General features: G+C 38.3%; 1 protein-coding gene across 1 annotated transcript; it reads right to left on the bottom strand.

Moving 5' to 3' along the window:
• Window positions 1-1,006: 1,006 nt before the first annotated feature.
• Window positions 1,007-19,510, bottom strand: LOC108877475 (helicase with zinc finger domain 2-like). The gene is given in 23 exon segments (XM_018667528.2): window positions 1,007-2,708; window positions 2,799-2,966; window positions 3,467-3,623; window positions 3,788-3,997; window positions 4,147-4,293; window positions 4,867-5,059; window positions 6,265-6,396; window positions 6,490-6,634; window positions 6,727-6,882; window positions 6,964-7,089; window positions 7,262-7,347; window positions 7,486-10,906; window positions 11,015-11,090; window positions 11,234-12,032; window positions 12,145-12,755; window positions 12,757-12,784; window positions 12,870-13,303; window positions 13,305-13,385; window positions 14,113-14,220; window positions 14,860-15,043; window positions 15,724-15,853; window positions 15,856-17,241; window positions 19,024-19,510. Coding segments are annotated over 22 exon segments (8,724 nt in total). The 5' UTR covers window positions 17,078-17,241; window positions 19,024-19,510; the 3' UTR covers window positions 1,007-2,598.
• Window positions 19,511-20,239: the final 729 nt, after the last annotated feature.

Below are 20,239 nucleotides of genomic sequence, written 5' to 3'. Positions count from 1 at the left end.
CAGCATGCTTCGTTCTGAGACCCAGTTTATCAGGGTTCTAACTGCAAAAGGGTAGAAACCTTCTGAAATTCACCTGGTTTGCAATAATAATAATCTTGTTCTTCCTATTATTATTATTATTATTATTAATAAATCTCTTTGAGGTTAAAGATATTCTTTTTTCTTTCTTTCTTTCTTTTTTTTTAAAAATAATCCTTCAAATAAAGCTCAGTTGCTGTCTAGCTACAAGGTTTTTGGTTATATAAATGCTCACTGTGAATATTTTCTACTACCTTATTTCAACAATTATGTGTGGGTGTTTCTCACATTTAGATATAACGAGCTTAGATACACTACATTCTTTGTACATACAAAATAAAGGGTTTTGAATAATGTCCAATGAAATGAATGAATTAGCCTGAGAGACATCAATACTTGGTGACTGTACCTTTTTCACTGAAAAAAAGAACTGTTTTAATTCAATGTAATGCCAGGTCAGAATCACAGAGTATTTAGGGTATTCGTCTATAGCAGACTATGTTTTTTTTTATTTTACTGAGGAACAATAATTGACTCAGATATAGTATCAGACGTATACAAATTACCATAACATGAAGAGACAAAGATGGCAATAAAGTTTGGGTCTGTCAACTGCTAGTGACTTTCTTTTTTCATATTTTTTTGAGAGCAATAGCTAGTTTTGTTTTCTTTGCCCAGCCTCTGGTTATTTGGCTCTAGATCTTATAAATGCACCCTCAGCCAAATCCAGATAAATTTGATCTATTTTTAATTGTAACTCCTTCAGTTCCAGTTCCTCATCAGTAGAAATGCTAGACTTAGACAGCTGGAAATCTATTCTATAAGTTAGACTATGTTTTACTTTTAAGGACTTTTAGTATTGTTATTCTATTCCAATATAGGAATATTGGCCAAAACTTTAACAGTCAATACCATGTTTGCTTACAAAACTTTAATTTGTATCTCTGTCAGGTCTGGAGCATCAGTAAGATTCTGGAGATGTTCCAAATAACAAATAACTGGATACTTTATTTGAGAATCTACCATGTAAAAGAAACATCAGTGTTCAAAAGCAAATACAAGAGGGAAACTAACCTGGCATCATAATTATCATTTACATATAGTGCCACACCTAGTCAAGTCAAATGTATTCATATAAAACATTTATAAACAACAGTTGAAAAAAATGCTGTACAAACAGAACAGCAAAAATCATCAAACATAAAACCAGAATAAAAGACAAAATGGCAATAAAATAATCAAAGCAATAAAACCATAAACAATAAAAATGGAACTAAAGATGTCTTTTAAGACAGGATTTAAAAACAGGCAGTGTAGGGCCCACATAGTCATGATAAAACAGACAATATTCTACATACTTGGCACATAAAAAAACAGATAAAAACAACCAAATATTCATACAGCAAATAACACCTCAAGTAATAACATCAATAAAAATACTATAATTCAATAACAAAAGGAGATAATAAAGATAATAAAGAATCAATGTTGAGCTGTTCATTCTTCCTGTCCCTTTAAAGCTGAAAGCCTTTCTATCACATTGTGTCAGAAGTCTCTAGGAACAATTTCTGTATGAAACCAATAACCTTAACCAAATGATGTGAGCGTCTAAACATAATTCCAACATCAAATCAAAAGTAATTAAAATTTGATATTTTGAATTTTGCAAGATCTGGTATTTTGGTAGAAGACAAATATGTTGTCTATGAACATTTTACTGCTTTGTTCAGTTGCATATCCTCATTATGTTAATAGAAAATGTAAATATGGTCACTATTACATTTCCTACAACACGTATTTGCTGTTGCAGTTGTTAAAAACCTTAATTTCTCAGAGACAGGGTTGCTCAAGCACACCTATGATCAAAGTGCCTTTTGTCTGTTTTAGCTGGAACAGGTGCGCATCTGGCCACAACCAAACTGACTTCTATTCCTTGCTTACAATAAACTATCTTCTGAAACAAAATTCAAGTAAATCCCATGAATTCCAATTCCTGGGCTAAAACAAAATTAAAATCATAAATGTCTAGTCATTGGCAATTTTAAATGTAAGAGCACAGGTCTGCTGTGGTCAATGGGCAGCAGCTCTGGTGCTCCTATTGTACCCCTAGTTAAAAAAAAAACACATAATGTGAAACATAAAAAACTTTAAAAAAAAACACACTGGGCTCACTGAATGGTGAGGCAGTTTAAGACCAACTGTCCTGCAATGAAAAAAAAATAGCTGACTCATACAAACAGGAATAATAACAGTGGTAATTCTCTATATGTCAGCTGAACCTAAACATGAATTAAAAGATCCAGAAAAGAGCTGCACTCTGTCAGCTGTCCATATTTAAGATAAGCACTGTGTGATAGGATTTATTGTAGTCTACAACCACTCTTATATTCAATATTTTAAAATACTGTAACAAAAATATAAAATCCAAAGTCTGTTATAAAACTGCAATAAAAGTACATGAAAAGTAGTTGCAACATCATAGAAAAAATATATACATATTTCATAAACTGGTGCTGTTACGTAAGTTGGGGACCTATGCTGTTTGTAGAACTCTCAAAAAAGAATAGATGTGATCAGCTGTCAGGCACAATGAACTGAAATCTTTTCTGCATCTGTCACTGCGTTGTGAAGCTTGTAGTGGTCCAGGAGCTTTCTCCAAGCTGTGCTGCAGCACAGCAGGTCTTGGTTACCTTTGAGAGGACAGAAACATTTGAGTCATGAAGCTCCATACAGAACGAGCCTTAAGTGTAAGAAAAAAGAATTAAGCCATAGAATCTCACCAATGATGCACAGTCCTTCCCTGGCCCTTGTGATGCCCACATTTATCTGGTTGGGATCGCCCACAAAGCCCAGGTGTTTGGACAGCCAAGCTCTGTCTGGCTCACTCACAATCTCCTCACTTGGCAGAGAGCACACTGTAGATAGGATGACGTAACGCCATTCACTTCCTAAAAGACAAAATGTTCTGTGTCACATTATGAGCCATTGGTCAACAACAGAAGAAGTGTCTTTTCTGACCTGCACTAAAATACCAGACTGAGTCATGGGATTGCCATTTACACTTCCAAAAAAAAATATCTATATTATAACAAAAATCAACTAAATAAGTACACTCGACGAGTTATGCAGGTTTGCTCATTGTGTGAGACTCAATATTTTGAAGTGAAATGTTCCTTATATTTCACCACATTGATCTGTATTTCCTACTTCATACTACTACTACTACATTCAAAATGTGAGATATGGTCATAAAATGGTGATTTAAACTACCCAGAGGGACAGGAAACATCAGCAAACTGAACACTGGTTACATGTTAATTGAATATTTTAACAGAGAACAATTCTTTAGAATGAGTAGTTTTACTGTGGAGTATCTTTCCCTTGTGGTGTTGCAACCTTAATTTCACAAAAGGATTTGTCGTTAGGTAGCCGAGAGGTGCACTGTCACCTTGGCTTTTAGTGATTGTAGTAACAGTGATTTCATCCATTTTCCTCTTCTTTAGCTCATCTCTTATCTCTGATACTTGGGCATTGTAGGGTGATAAAATCACAATACTTTGCTGTTCAATTTTGGCAGTCTTCACCAGCTTTTCAGCAATGTAAATCTGCAAGAGAACCAAAAGAAAACCTGTGACTGAAAGCAATAATGAATAATGTCACTGCATACTATCAGGTTAATGATTCTATGGTAACTTCTTCCCTAACATTTTTAATATTTGAATATTGCTGTTTAAAATCAACAAGGGACCGCATGGGTGCCCAACAGTACCACTTTGTTTCTCTCTTCCATGTTTGCTTTAGAGTTTTCATTGCCCTTGGCAGTGTTGACAACCAGACTGATGGTCTTTCCTTTGACATCCCCAAAAACGATTGGCATTGTCCTCTCATCAACATGCAGAACACTGCTCGGCTGCGTCACTGCAGTTTTCAGCTTACCCTCATAATATTCTTCTGATGGGAACTTGCATATGTCCTCATGCTGTAAAGGTACATAATTTATAGTTTTAAATTTAAGATACTTACCACAGATATGTATTGCAAGTACATATATTCATAAATAACATACAATACATAATATGTATTTGCTATACACTGTAATTGCAGATAGTTCATATTTCATATTCTCACCATTCTGTACTGGGTGTCCAGCATCACTGCCCTCTTCTCATGCATTGTATAGTAGCGCTCAAACAGAGACTTGGTCATCCCCAGCTTCCTCACATGCTCATTCTTCACAATAGGTCGTAACTGTTTGTGGTCACCGATTAAAACAATCTGAAAGGGATATTAAAAAAAATTAGAGTGAATTACTCTAATAATTACAATGATTAACATAAAGTGAGCATTACTAAGTAATTATCAGTTCCCCAAGCTCCTGGAATTTAAAGAGAGTCAGATATAAAGAAATAGCCAGTCAGACAGAGGCATGTAGGTGGCTGTTGAGCTGGCAACTAGCACTTGTCTCTGTCTAAAATGGAAAGGCTTGATTCTATTGGGGTTATGAATGTGCTCAGCAAAATATAGTGTCCAGTGAAGGTGTTACCATTATTATTAAGAATCAGACCTTAAGAATCATGAATTTCCATGTCAGACAGGACCTCAGTAGTGGCTGTCACGATGCGATTGTCACCAGAGCCATACTTATACCCCAGTGATACAATATGTAATCTGAAATAGTGTCACTTCATGTTTGATAAGCTATTGATATTAGACCAGTATGGAAATTATAAACCCATTGTTCCTGAATCAAGAAACCAACATTCATTGCTATTATCATTAGTATACAAACACTTTAAGGACAGTGTTAATGGAAGACACAAGTGGGATATCATTCAATGAAAAGCACACCTTCTCTGGTTTGTTGCAGACCAATGGAATCAGGGCCTGAGGTTCAGTGGCCATTCCACATTCATCGATTAGGATCTGACGTGCACTGACAGTCTTAGTCAAGCTTGGGGTGGAAGACTGTGTGCATGTGCACAATATGATGTCATGCCTTTCAAGCTCATATGTCCGAGCATCTCTGAGAAGTTTTTTGTAACTAGGAAGAAAAACACTCCATGCAATTAGGGTTAAGAACAAATCAAACTGAATCCAAACTTAAATTGCTTACTACATCTTTTCTACTCTTATTTACTCTTTGCCACAGGATTTTGGGATGCAAACACTTCACAGACACACAGAAAACTAAAATGATACCAACAAAGATAACTGGGTTTGAACATTGCCCATAGTCTCATAATGAGGTAGAAAGGACAACAGTGAGCCCGTTCCACAGTCGAAAACAAACTTCAATAAATGACACAAAGGTGAGATTTATGTTTTAAGGATTAAGATTAATTTAACTAAAAAACTAAAAATTTTGGAACTGTCTTCCAGGCAGTTATGAAACAGTCCACAATGGGGCTAGTTGGACACTACTATGTTTTCAAATAATGACTGAACATACTGTAACAAGCTCATCCTCAGCCTATCATAACCTTGTTCCTTATTGTTATTAACAAGAAGAATAAATCTGTCATGCATACAGTGATGAATATGTAAAAATTTCCACAGCTATAATCCTTCATATGTTGATGACCTGTGTGTAATATTTCCATATTTATTCAACATTTACCACTGCATTGTCACGACAGGAGCCTAATTGTTTTCTGCTGTAAAAAATGCTTAAACTTTTGAACTTAATGTTGATATTAAAGAAACATTTCCTGTTGGTGTTAATAAAAGCGTAAATACTGATAGCGCAGCAAGGTTAGGTAATGAACACATGACTCATGACTCAGTAAAAGTGCATCTTAAAAATACATTTTGACATTTTCAATGCAGAATGCAACATTGCACTGATTAATTTTTTATTTTTTTTTAGATCTCTGATGAAGAGTATTGGTGAAGAGCAGGCAAGAAAAAAGACTGACAGTAACTTTCTTTCTACTGGAGTATAACTGATGTAGTTTGATTATGGCTTATGAGCAAAAAAGGATAAAAAGACAGATTCATGCAAAGGTCAAGTGGTTAAGTATGGGACAAATTATTTTTACTGTTTGGGCTAACATCCATTATATAATGAAGACAGGCAATGCCTTGTAAGCTATGGTAAACAATATCAGTTGACAAGACAAGTTATCCTACATTATGAACTGTGGCTGTTATACATATCAAACAACTCAGTCATGAGGGCTCTGGTATAATGTTATTAGATTAAAACAAACAAACATAATGTTAAACCAGTAGTACATATGGACTTACTCCTTCAACTCCTGAGCAGTCAGCTCTTTTCCTTTTTTCTCAAGGGCAAGTCTAATGCGTTGGTCAAAATCTTTTATTTGATCCGAATGAGGATTTTGGTCTTGACGCATGCGGTGATGCAGGGTGATGCTCCTAAAAACAAATAAATAATTTAAGTGCTGGTTAGTAGTTAAAGAAAGGAATCATGTCAAATTTGAGCGTAACGAACATTTGTAATTACAATACCTGAGTTCTGGTTTGGAACGATCTTGGCGAAGTGTCCTACGGGAAAACTGTAGGTTGCAGTCTGGGCAAGGGTAATCAAGCATCTCCACTTGTTGGCTGTAGACTCTGAGGGGCCTTAGGCTGTTCTTAAGCTTCAGCAGGAACTCTGTGTTATACAGTAAAATAAAACACACAACACGAGTTATAATTACAGAAAAGATGAAAATGAATTTTCAGCAGAGACACAAAGTAACTTGCCTGCAACAACATCAACAGACTTGTTGGATGGGCCACAGTAGAGAATAACTTGTTTCCTGTTTCTTTCCTTTGGATCATCAAATTTCCTTGGGTTCTTAGAGTTCAGCTCAAAGAAACGGTACACTATGTGCACACCTACTACTGTCTTTCCAGTTCCTAAGAAGCAAATGGGAAAAATGGCTTAAGCATTTGTAGAAAACATGAAGCAAAAGGGTGAATATATATTCTAGCTCTTACCAGGTGGTCCCTGTATAAGTGTGAAGGTATTATTTAGAGCTTTATCCACAGCATTACGTTGACTCGGGTTAAGGGATGGCAGTCCATTTGGTAGCTCACTCCTAACAATATGCCACGTGTTTTTTACTGCAAAGAGAAAATAAATAAACGTTATCTTTTGGCAAGCAAAAAGACAAAAGACAAAACAATCAAATAATAAAAGCCACTACAATGGAATGTATCATTTGTGTTCTTTGTTTTTAACTTTTTTATCTTTTATCCATCTATGTAACCAATTACTGCTGACTAATGGGCATACCCTCTTTTGGAATACGTTGTCCAAGTGCTATTTGCTTGACAAGATCACATGCAGACGTAATGCTGACCACAGCAGTTTCTTTCCGGCTACAAAAATAACACACACACACACACACACACACACACACACACACACACACACACACACACACAGGTAAGCTGGTTGAAGTTTAACCAACATGACAGTGGTAACCAACATAACATTGGTAAGTGAGGTACACTTACACATCAGGCAAGAGCTTTGGGATTATTTCAACTGTGAAACGTGTGTTTTTTTGAAACACACAATCAGGAATGTTTTCCATTGGCAGGTGATTGACATAGAACCCCACTTTACTTCCATCATTTGTAGAGTTTTTCCGTTCTTCTACTTTGATTGTGACACCATGGGCCACCCATGTAAACTCTCTGGGATCCACCAGTGCGTTAAGCTCCACAGTTGAAGTCAATTTCAACCCTCTTTTCCGTATGCACAGTAAACACTTGGAAAGGTTGCATTCAATAGCCCATGTGTTGATCCATGTCTGAGGTAAGAAGAAGCTTCCTGTTAGTGTGCCCTCTCGCTCTTGACTGAAGTTTACCTCCAGGTTTTCAATGACAATGCTGTCACTTTCATCCACTGCAGTGGCAGCAGATTCCATCTCACACAGTGGTTTCCAGATTCTTATGTACTCCTTGGTGTCACTATAACAAATCCTTGATGGATCATCTGCAGATTTGGAGAAGCATGTGATAGGGTTGTGGACATGGTCCACACAAATCTCAAACTTTGGCTTAATTTGCACCAACTGAACAGCAGGCATCTGATAACCTCTTTTTACCTCTGATGTCATTTGGATCTGAAGGGTGTCACCTGGTTGCAAATGGAATTTGATGTCAACTTCATGCTCCCTTTGTACCTCTTGGACCTCTTCAGAGGAACATGTGTTAGTTTTGGAATGAGGCACCTCAAATGATTGTGGCAGAATATATTGTTTTTTCATTTGCTTTGTATTAGCATTAATTATGAGAGACTTTGCATGATCCCAGTTTTCTTCATCAATCGCTTCAACTGTGGCCTTCCATGTAGTCAGTGGAAGCTCAATGCAGGGACCACAGTCTGGCACCATTTTCAACTCTTGGTGAAGTTGCATGCTGTCAGCAGCATAGATCCGCTTTTTCCATTTAAGAGTGATGCAGTGATTTGTTTCATCATAAAATGGTTGGTCCTCCAACTGTAGATCTTTGTACATTATTGATAAACTCTCTGCAAACATGTTTTTGTTAAAAGGGAATGACACAGCAAAACTATCTCTGTCTGGATCTGCGCTAACGACAAAGCCTAGCTTTGAAGCACTTTGTTTTTTCATGCTCATTGCATAGAAGATCTGCTCAGCCTTTTGTTCATACTCCTTGGCTTTTGTGAAGTTTTCTTCAAATTGATTACATAAAACTGCAATCTCTCTTTGACGGTATTGTACATCCCTGTCACATATGACAGCATGCAAAAGTCTCTGCAAGATGATGTCCATGTACCGTCGAATCGGTGAAGATGCTTGTGTGTAAGATGGTACATTCAGAGAATAATGCCCAACCTCTGCTTTGGGAGAAGATTTGGAACAGATGACATAAGCTTTACTTGGGCATTTTCTGAACTGGTCAGTGACTGGCCGGAGCAGAGGGTGGATGTCATCTGTAGCAACCAGGTCCACCATTTTGTCTATGTCGTTAGTTGTGGCAGCTGTTTGGATATCTTTCCATACTTCTTTGAGTATGCGGAAGTTTTCACAGTTTGGGGCTTGTTCGTCATGGTCAACTTTATGCCTCACATGAAAAGATAGAGGTATGAATTTTCCGCATTTCTTCTGGAATTCTTCTATCTTTTCCGGACTTGGTTTTGCCTGACAGCGAAGAGGTGTGACATAACTGGTTCTTGATGAGTCAATCAAAGTCTTAGATGCAAGTGTGTTGAATAACACACTCAGCTCCTCAATCATCAAATGAGCTTTGCGCTTTCCAGGCAATCTCTTTGCATCAGGTTGAGAATAAGCCCAGTCCAGATGCAGTCTGATCTTCCTTTGAGCTTTTGCAAAACAGTAAGCCACTGTGACACAGTCCTCTACCGTGTCACATTTAAGTCTGTTTCCATATCTCTTGGTGATGATTTCCTCTGCTTCTTCATAAGAAATTTGCCTATCAGACTTGATTAGTGATAACTGGAATTTGTGCTCTCCAATGATCTCATATGTTTGCTTGTTTACTTTGAACATTATTGAAAGTGCCCTGCGATCTTGACCCTTTAGAAGACTGAAGAATCCAGTGCTCAAGTTTTCGTGGAACATATGGGTGGGTTTTTCCTCACTGCAGTAATATGTAGTCCCGTGTTGCCTTGCATGCTCATCTAACTTACTACCTACTCTCACAAAGCTTGCCACATCTGCAATATGGACCCCCAACTCAAATTGGTCTCCAGTGTCCTTGACACTGATGGCATCATCCAAGTCTTTTGCTTCTTTTGGGTCAACAGTGAAAGTGATTGCATCACGTATGTCTCGTCTGTATGACTCATCTTCATCTGCCCATGAGAAACCCTCATCTGATTTACATGTATTGGGTGTAACTTTGAATTCTTCATTCAGGATCCTTAGTCCATCAGCCAACGATCTTCCAACTGGGAAAATTTTTATGATCTTTCCCAGTGGAAAATAACAATTGTCTCTCCATCCAATAACTTGGATAATAAATACATTGTTCTGTTTCAGGTTCTCATTAAGATGTTCATATGCTATAATTGTCCACTGTCCATTAATTTGCTCCCAAATTGGAATGAAGTTACGTCTTTTCTTGCTGATCAGTATGCATATCTTTGGTGCAGATTTTGTAATGGGAATCATTATCTTTCTGACATATTCATCAACAGAAACCTGTCTTGGTTTGCTGTGATCATCATCCTCAAGCCGGCACACAAGTACACGGGCTGATTCAGCTTTCTGGGTAATGCTCACCACCCTTTTTGTTTGTAAGACCACTTCATCTCCAGTAAAGGCCTTACCCAGGTTTGCCCTGCCCTTGATGCTTATACGTCTGAAGGGGTCATCAAATGGTATGACATAACCCATATTATATGACTCCCTGACAAGCTTTCCTCGCTTGAACATCTCTGGTTTTTTGCCACATAACTCTGAGAGGTCTGTGTCAACATCAGTAACATTGTTTGATGATCTTGACTTGTGGTGATGGAAACCCTCAAATTCCAAACTGTCATCAGAACTATATTCTGTTTTCAGTTCAGTTTTCTGTTCATATTCTTCTTTCAACTCTTGAAGAATTGCATCATTGACAGTATTACTCTCATCCGTGTGTTCAGGTTTTTGAAACCTTACAGTTTCCATGACATCTTTTTCGAAGAAATCTTTTGTAAAATGCTGTGGTGCAACACTGTTGTTTCTGATGCAGTGGTCTATGTAGCTCTTCCAGATTCCTGAACATTTTCCAAAGCAACAGAGGGCGGCAGCATCTCCAACCACAACCACCTGGGACTGAGCCCTAGTCATTGCAGTGTTCAACACACGGGCATCATTGAACAGCTCCAGACCAGGTAGGTGAGATATGTTTAGACTGTCACGTGTTTGCACAGCTGTCATGATGACTGCCCTGAACTGTTTTCCTGTTGACACATGAAGACAACTTTTATTTATTTAAAATGATAATCTTTATGAAAGGTAATAATAATGTAATGTTTGAACAGTCTGACAAGTGTGCAGATTGAGTTTACCTTGCACATTTGCTAGATTCTCAACACAGACTTTAGTGAGGCTTTTTCTCGAAAGCACTGTCCTAATTTTCCGAACCTGTGACACATAAAAGTATTACAACTGATTATATCCAACAATGTCAGTGCTAATACATTTGTGTCAAAATTTTCACAGTTTTGTTGATGTAATTTATGTTTTTGTTTTAGTCTAGTGATAACAAAATTTATGACAAAATTTACCTGAAACCCCTCTGACAGAACGCAGATTGCACTTTGGTCCTTGGGCCCCCAAGTTGAAGGCCACTGTTCGAGAATTTCTTTCACTGCTTCAGTCACCCCAGTGACCTCTTCGTCATTATACCAGGACAGAGATGCAGTGTCCAAGAGACACTCTCCCCTAACATGATTAAACTTTAGGGCATGACCATTTGTGGGAGCTGGAATATTTCCAGTAGCTTTGATAACATCATTCTTACCAACATAGAAATTGGAGGAAACAAACTCCACAATTTCTTTGGTTGAGCGGTAGTTTTCACTGAAAATGATTCTACTATTCTGGGCAGCAACACACTTTTGGGCTTGATAGTAGTGGAACAGGCGATTCAGCAGTGTGTGATTTGAACGGTGATGATCATCCACTGAGAAAAGTTTGGGTCCCATTTGCATGTGATCTCCAGCTAAAACAACTCTGGTGTTTGGCCCAGCAAGACTGAGGGCCATCAAGGCTTCACATTCAAGCATCTGAGAGGCTTCATCAATTAGAATGTGGGTGAAGTATCCCTCTGGGAGCTTTAGGTCATGAAAATGTCTTGTCATTGTTGTGGTGGTTATGACTATTTTGTGGCAATCTAGGGCAGCTTTTGTAGGTGGTAGAAAATACTGTCCATCCTCTGAACGAAAACAGTATTTCAAAGTAATCTTGTCTGTGGCCAACAAAGAACTCCCTTGTTTGTTTGCTTTTATTCGAATTGGTCTTATTCCATCATTTTCCTTTTCAACAAATGGATGGAAGTGATCTTTCACATACAGATCTGCAGAACTGAAAGGAAATAAAAATGTCAGGGACAAATGTACCTGTTGGCATTGTCTTTAGCAGTAAAACATTGTCTTTAGCAGTATACAACTGTATATTTATATATATAATGTATTACCTGTTGGTGTGGGTGCAAATTAGCACTTTGTTGTGGGGCTGCTTAGAAAGCTCTCTGGCTGCTGTAGCAAGGGTGAATGTTTTCCCAGTTCCAAATGGTCCATAAATGAGAAGTGGTGCCGCACATTTTTGGACATTAGGATTTCCCATGATGAAGTCAATTGCTGACTGCTGCTTTGCATTCAGGATCTTATAGTGGATGTTACTTACAGGAACTGCACAGTTTTTAAGGTCTGGTAGAACTCTGTTTGTATCAGGAAGGAGGTCTATAGCCTTGTGCATGGTGCAGAAGCTGTAGCGGTTTAGCTGAAACTGCACCTCCATTTGATATGATTCATTACTTTTGAGTGTAAGATCAGTGCAACATTTGTTAGACAGTTGCAAATAGATTTTGTTCTCACTTGTTTTGTCTTGCAGAATGGTGGCTTCATAGACCTTGAGGTTTCGAACACTTGAAGATAAAGGGGCTATCAAGCCAGACTGGATGCTTCGCTTCAGTGCCATTCCCTCAGGGGTGTCTGGTGTGAGATTACAAGGAATCGAGACAGCACAGAATAGTTCTCCTGGAGGAGCCATCCATCATGCCAAACTGTGTACTGTACAACGTATCCACTGTTGTAACTTCTCCACAAACATTTAGTCTACGGTAAACAAGAAAAAAAGCTTAGGCATTGTTTTATACCTGTGCAAACACTGTAAAAAAAATTATACAGATAATAAAGTTACCTTGAAACAACCTTTTCCTCTGCACATTCCTCATTGTACAGGAAGTGGTGCATTCTCTCTTTGTAGTTTTCCTTATTCAAAGGTGTTGAGTTGTTGTGGGAAGATTTAAATAGAAAGCTAATCTGAGGAGGCTTGTACTCCTTTAACAACTCCTCCTGTTCTTCTGTCCTGGACAAATGTGGAATAATAACCCTGTTCCCTCGATGCCAACGCTCAACACTTTGAAAGGTAGCTCCATGGTTCACAGTTGGTTGGTCAGTGTCATCCAGTGACAGCTGGCCTACTCTTATTCTGAGTTTCTTCAAGAGCACTGGTCTCATGTCAAAATCTAGCACTAACCACTGTTCATACAAGCCTGGGCTGATGGATGTGAAAGACACAGTGATGTCATAGGTCATATCTTTACTATGAAAGTGTGCACCCGAGGAGTAAGATGCAGGGCACAGAACTGATGTCACCAAGGGTGAATGAAGCTCCTGGTTCTTGTTTCAACAGTGCCACATGCACAAGCTGTCTCTGTATATACACAAAAGTGGCAATTAGGCATACTGTGACATAATTATAACATTTCTGGGACATGAAAGAAAAAATATTTGAACATGATGTGAATGTTACACAAACACGTAGAAAAGTACCAGACAGCACAGAGCAGCCAGGCTAATGGTTAAATACAGCATTTTACTCGAAGTAAGTAAGTCTTCCTCAGTTATATCACTCATGCTGGCCCACTGCATGCCCATGGCTGACTTATTCTTAGAAGGACAAATCCCTTTGGGAGTATGATTGAACTGAATCACCTCCTGAATCTACCTGTCCTCAGTTAAGTTGTGTCTCAGTCAGCTGTGAGGGAATTCGTAGGGATGCACTCACTGAGTAAGTGATGTAAGTCATTCATTTGCAGGAGGAGCAATCCAGCAATCCAGCTATATAAGCTATATATACAATATATAGACTGATATTATGTACACACAGTGCCACTGTGGAAATGCACACACACACACACACACACACACATATATATATATATATATGAATGAGCCTTTCTGTGTGGAGTTTGCATGTTCTCCCTGCAGGTTAGGTTAACTAGGCAAATTATCATTCAAGCCCTTTGTGTGAACAATGCAAATTGCCGTGTTGCTGTGTCTGTATGGAGTTGTTTGAACAGCTGGACATTTTGTCATTGATACAGGAAGAGTTACTAACTTCCTTTCCTTATGATAAAAATTCAGATTTAAAATCTTACCTCAGTTTCAACTTGGAAATTCCATTTCAGTGTTGCATTGATCTGTTCACTCTCCACAGTTAAATCTTCATCACAAGATATGCTGACATCATCAACTTGTTCAGATATCTATTCAACATTTGAAGTAAGTGAATTATAATTTAGAATAGAGAAGAGCTGAAGAGTATATTGATTATACAGTGAATTAAAACATTTGGAATTTAGTCATATATGTGTTGTTTGTATTTATTACTCACACTGTAATAAAGCTAAAATTCTACAGTGGTGTAGGTATTTCAAGAAAGAGAAGAAATTACAATACTTCAATTATATCCTGAGATTAGTGTCCCTGGTAAATATGTACCCACAATGCAGTGGCTCTGAATCCAGCCTGACACCTTTATCTCTATTGGAGTAAATGAAATGAAGCGAAAAGCAGAAAAACATCAGCACAGTCATCAGACTGCGGATGACCTGTGTACTCATTAACTTATCTCTGTTTTATGTGATGTGCAAATAATGTATTATGTATTGTCTTCTTTGTGTGTGTCTTTGCAGGTCTGACAGCTCTACAGTTTATTTTTTATTTAGGAGAATGATAACGTTTGCTGTGATCTGGAGAAAGACTAGGAGGGTGTGTAAGTGATACAGGCAGGATTAAGAGACTTTTGGAGAAAAGAGTGTACCTCTCAGTCAATTGAGCAACCATGACATCCTGCCAAATAAGCAAACATCAACAGAATTAGAAGATTAGAGTCTCATACTCACGATGTGCACTTCATTACTGCTGTTTCTGTATTCCTCCAAAAGCCTTTCAGTATAGGACATAAGACCCTGGGCTTCAATGTTACGTCTGATCTCTTTCTCTTCTGCAGAACGCATCATCCACTCCTTCAGTTCTTCCACAGAATGAGCTTTTGGGCATTTGATGCCGTACTCGCAAGTTTGTGGTCTAGGATGAAATGGCAATATTAACAGTACAGTACAAAGCAGACTGGTAATTGAACTGCCACTTTGGAAGAGTAAAAACAGACAGTAAAGACATCAAATTGTACTAATTTAAATTTATTTGACTTTTTGTTGTTTGTTTTTGGGTGTGTTCTTGGAGTTCCTGTAAAAATCTAAACAACCTAAATTTAGTCAATGTTATTTGCATTTTTTGTCATATTAAAAGACAAATACATATTATAAGGACAATTGATGTTTTATTCAATAACTAGCTTGTTTTTCAGAATGACAACGAATTTTGCCTGCCACATTGAAGTCAAACAAAGTGAAGAAGTGTATTACATTTCAGTGTTGTCTAGCTGAAGGGAGTATAGACCTGCCAATACTAAATGCAAACCACTGTCTTTAGTTTTCATGAGACGGATAGAGGGAGCTTTTAAGGTGTTGATCCTTTGTAACAAAAATATTGAATATCACCAGCCTATTAGCTAAAATAATATAAAACAAATAGAAAGTCACATAAAACAGTAGTGTTTTAAGTTAAGTTTATGTTTGGTAAAACAAGTGAGTCAAGCTCTGCATGTTCTAGGATTGCCCCCCATAGTGGGACAAAGCCACGATTAAGAACCTCTATGAATTTATAGTATGGCTGTAAAACATGTAAAGGGAAGTAGTATTGTTCACCTCTCACATAGCCAAAACTCAGCTTGGTGGGTGTGTGGAGGCTGGCGTCCTCTCCACTTGGTGGTGCTGTCCTCAGAGAGCAACCGGGCATGATCCAAAGAGGAGCAGTGCTTGTAGAAGCTCTCTGGGAGGACAGGGTTAGGAGGCAAACTTTGCAGTACATGGTGACCTGTCTGGGTTCCATCTGCTTATGTTGGCTCAGCTGGAGGAGATGAGGCCTGACGGAGAGCCTGTTGTGCTCAGCTTTCCACACCGCCATCTCCACCTCACTCTGGGCAGACTGGCAGTGGCCGGCCTGATGCCAGCAGGGCTTACCTTGCCTGACATGACTGCAGTACTTAAACTGACAGTTTTGCGGAAGAGGACGCACCTCACTGTAGATGTGCTTTCTACTATTCTCTGACAGGTGATGAACTAAGACTGGGTCCCAGTTGTGTGCTTCATCTGCTGAGCAAGTTTCATTCCACCTTTTGTCTGTTAGTTTTTGTGGTCGATCATGAAAGCAGTGTTTACAGAACTCAATGAATTCACCTGAAAACTGTTGGAGTATGCTTTTGGCTGCACTTTCTGGTGTTGATGAAATAGGCTCAGACTTAGTTACAAGTCTGATTAACTTGTCTTGATCTATTTTGTTGTCTCTTATGTAGTTCCATACAGTGGCCTCCTCATAGCTTCTGGCATAAGTGCATCCCTGTCCATGTTCTGTACATCCAGAACCCTCAACAAAGAAGTTGCACACTTGGTAAAAGACATTTCGTCCAAAGTGTCCACTTATAGGCCGCTGAGAGACAGGCCTCCATTGGTCACAGGCTTTGGCTTTGGCTAATAGCAGATTTCTACCGCACTTGTGACTAACTGACTTTACTGTGTATGTTACTTCTTTTTCCTTGATAGAACACAGATCACAGACAGCCTTCAAATCTAGCACTGCCAAGAGGTCACTCAGAGGGTCAGAGCTGTTGTTAGACTGATCAGGTTCTCTATCAGACTGAATTATGAGATTACAGAGAAGTGTGTGGTCTAATCTGTGACGCTTTCCAAAATTCCACACTGCAGCTTCCTCCTCACTTCTGGCAAAGGTGCACCGGTTGTTGTGGTGTGTGCAACCAGAGCCTTCCACAAAGAAAAAACATACCTCATACTGACTTGGATTTGGAAATGTGGGTCGCTTTGAAACAGGCCTCCATTTCCTGCCAGCTTTGGCTTTGCAAAGCAGGAGATTACGTGCACACTGGTGGTGGACTGATTTTAATGTATATGTAATTTCTTTCTCCTTGACAGAGCACAGAGTGCATGCAAGTTTGAGGTCATGAGTTGATAAGAGAGGATCCAGTCTGGACCCAATAGATGACATTGTGACACATTCATACAATCTTCTGAGCCATTAATGCTTGATGTAATAATGTTCAACTCAGCTAAAAAGAGTTCTCTGGTTGCAGTCAGTCACAGTAGATCCATATTTAGTCCAGATTTAGTATTTATGATGTCTGAGAAATGCCCAATTTTGTCTGAGTGTATCTGAAAGAGAAAACATTAGAGAAAACACCATGAGAGGTGAGCCAGGAATGACTTGTTGCTTGTTGCTATGGGTTAGGGTTAGGCTTACCTGTTGTTTAAGACAACATGGCTCCATGTACACCTGTTATTAATTAGTGCTCACTGTGATTGGATTTCAGTATACAAGTTAGATACTCTTAAGAGGTGAAGGTGAAGGGAAAAAATGCCACAGACTGGCCTCAATAATTTTTAATCAATTTGCAATGAAAGTCTTTCTAGCTTCTGCTAATGTTGCTCTATATCTATGTAGCACTCTGACAAACAATTGGCCCTAATCAAAAACACAGAGGACTGTGTGACTAACTAAATAACATCACAGTCATAAGGTCACAAGATGTTGTCCTTCTAATAAGTCTGTTGATATGAAATCACAGCTAAGTTGATTCTTAATGTCCTAAATGACTACAGATTTGTTTTTAAACAGAGGTCTGTACTACAAAGCCACCTCAATATACCCATCTTTTCATTATCTGGCTTCACTAAACCTAGCAAGTGCCGTCTCGCTGAGTGGCATATACGATGGTGGTTATCAGTGTTGTAAGTCAAGCCAGGATTTCCTGATCAGGCAACATCAACAAAAGTGGCAACATGCAAAGGTACGGAGTGCAGGAGGGGACATGGAGGAGAAAAAAAAATTAGTATTTTTGTAAAAGTATTTTTGCAAGATCCCAAGAAACTTTCTCGAGATCTCACAAGCATTCCTCCATGTCCCCTTCCAGGTGATATTCAGCAAGGTGAAATGTTAACGATATGATCACATAACTAGAGTAGAAAAAAATAACACAAGAAATTATTTCCAATTATATTAAAGTCAGGCAGAGAGTGAACTGTAAATAATAATACAAGAATTATTGTTCAATTTATGCCTGAGTATTTCTGCTCTTTTTCTGATGATGAGCAAATTATTATGCATATGTGATACAGATTTAAAACCAAAAAAGCCAAAGTAATGTCAGACTGTTTGTGCTACCAAAGCAGAGAGGAGAGGAGAGAAGTAGGTAATGTTTGATGAGGTCTATCTGACTGAAATGTTCATTTGTAAGCATGAGAAATATTTAACAGTGTGTTCAATTGAAGCTATAATAGTCATTATGTATTTATGTAGTGTGATAAACTCTGTTCTAAGCTCTGTTTTAAAACCAGAGTGGATACATGGGAAGTCTGGAATAGCAAGATGATTCCACTGACATAAACAATTATCTGTTGGTCTTTATCATTTATTGAAAAACTCTATAGGAATAATTACAGTGGTTTTCCAGTGATCTGATTGGTCATTAGTTGAGTTAAGAAGTGAACCACCATCATAACCCTGAAAACCAACACTTGAAACCTGAAATTACCTCAAATCCTGCCTCGTAGTACAGACCTCAGGTCAGTACCTGGCATGCTGCGGAGTTTACATCTTAAGTCCACTAGATGGGGTAGTTAGACATTTTAGTACAATGCTAGGAGCAAACACAGGCAGCAGCACGGGCTGACGGAGTGAAGTTCGTGGCTCGGATGATACTAAGCAGCAGGATGTGAGATAAAATTAGGTTTAGATTTGTTGAAGTAAAATACATGACCAGCAAATTCCACACCCATGTCAGTAACTGTCAGTCACGTATATTTTGACAGCTACTATTACTACAACTGATGTCATTAGTTAGAAGAAGAAGAAGGGGTGGAGGTGAAGAAGAAGAAGAAAAGAAGAAGAAGAAGAACAACAACAACAACAACAACAACAACAGTAAAAATAATTACCTTAAAAGAGACTGATCTTCATAAAGACGGTAGTATCGCGAACTTACAGCAGAGTCGCGTGGATTCTGAGGTTTCGGAGTTAAGATGAATATAATCCTTCCTTGAACCACAGCACAGCTGAAGCCTCTAAGCTCTCGCTGACTATGCACGAGTCTGACCATAACCGGGGACGGGCCGCCTCAGTTAAGTTTCGTTTTCCATGTTTCGCGTCAGCATCAGGTTGAAATGATAAGCATGCGCCCTCTGTATTCCCCATCATCCCCAACCAGCGACACACACGCAATCGTTAGAGGAGAACGGTCTTCCTCATTTTAATCAGTTTCCTCGTGAAGCTGCAAGTTCCTGCGACATCATTCCCTCCAACATTAACTGAATCTACCGATCTGTATCTGATGGTTTTATTCACTGCACTGCTGCCATATGATTGGCTGATTAGATAATGAAAAAGCAGGTGTAGTGATGTTCTTAACAACTTGTTCTATTATGGAGAGTAAATAAAGTTTAGACAATTCAAGCATTATTTTCTATGCGTTTTTTTTAATGGATTGTTCATTTCATTCAGCTGGTGATTGATCAGTTTGATTTACAATTTGTATTTTCAGTTTGTAGTCTCACTATTCTCAGGACATATCTACTGCTGCAGCAGTATGTCCAAGTCATTGCACTATATCATTTAGCATATTTAATACAAACAGTTAGATCCACGTGGGACATATGAAACACAAATTTTGTTCCAGGATAGTATCTATTATTTCTTAATTGCTTATGTTGTAAAAGTAAAGAAAATATCTGTGGCTACCCTCAAACCTTGCCTTTGATGACCAGGACAATGAAATATAGAAATTCATCTATTTTCTATGTAAAAACAGTCATATTTGCACATTTTAATTAGATAAGGTCAGAATAAAACATTTCAATCAAGATTTACATGTATGTATATTAAAGTTTTACAAAAGTTAGCAAAAATGTTTGGAAGTGAGTGGTTTTTCTAGATATGTTAATGTAATGTAAATCACTTTAACATATTAGCCCCCAAATATAATCTCCCATCATGTTTTCATTATATGCTCCTTGGCAGCGGCGTCCAGTATATCTTGGTGTAAGCCCTCACCTTGCTCCTCTGAGTTTGTTCCCATGTTCTCTTTGAATTTATCAAGATGAGCATCAAGAGTACAGACTTTCAGGGACATCCCTGCAACACATTTTGCTGCAGTTC

The sequence above is a fragment of the Lates calcarifer genome, linkage group LG12, assembly GCF_001640805.2.
Source record: "Lates calcarifer isolate ASB-BC8 linkage group LG12, TLL_Latcal_v3, whole genome shotgun sequence".
Classification (NCBI taxonomy): domain Eukaryota; kingdom Metazoa; phylum Chordata; class Actinopteri; family Centropomidae; genus Lates; species Lates calcarifer.
Note: the sequence above shows the minus strand (reverse complement) of the source record. Positions and strands in the feature narration are given on the sequence as shown.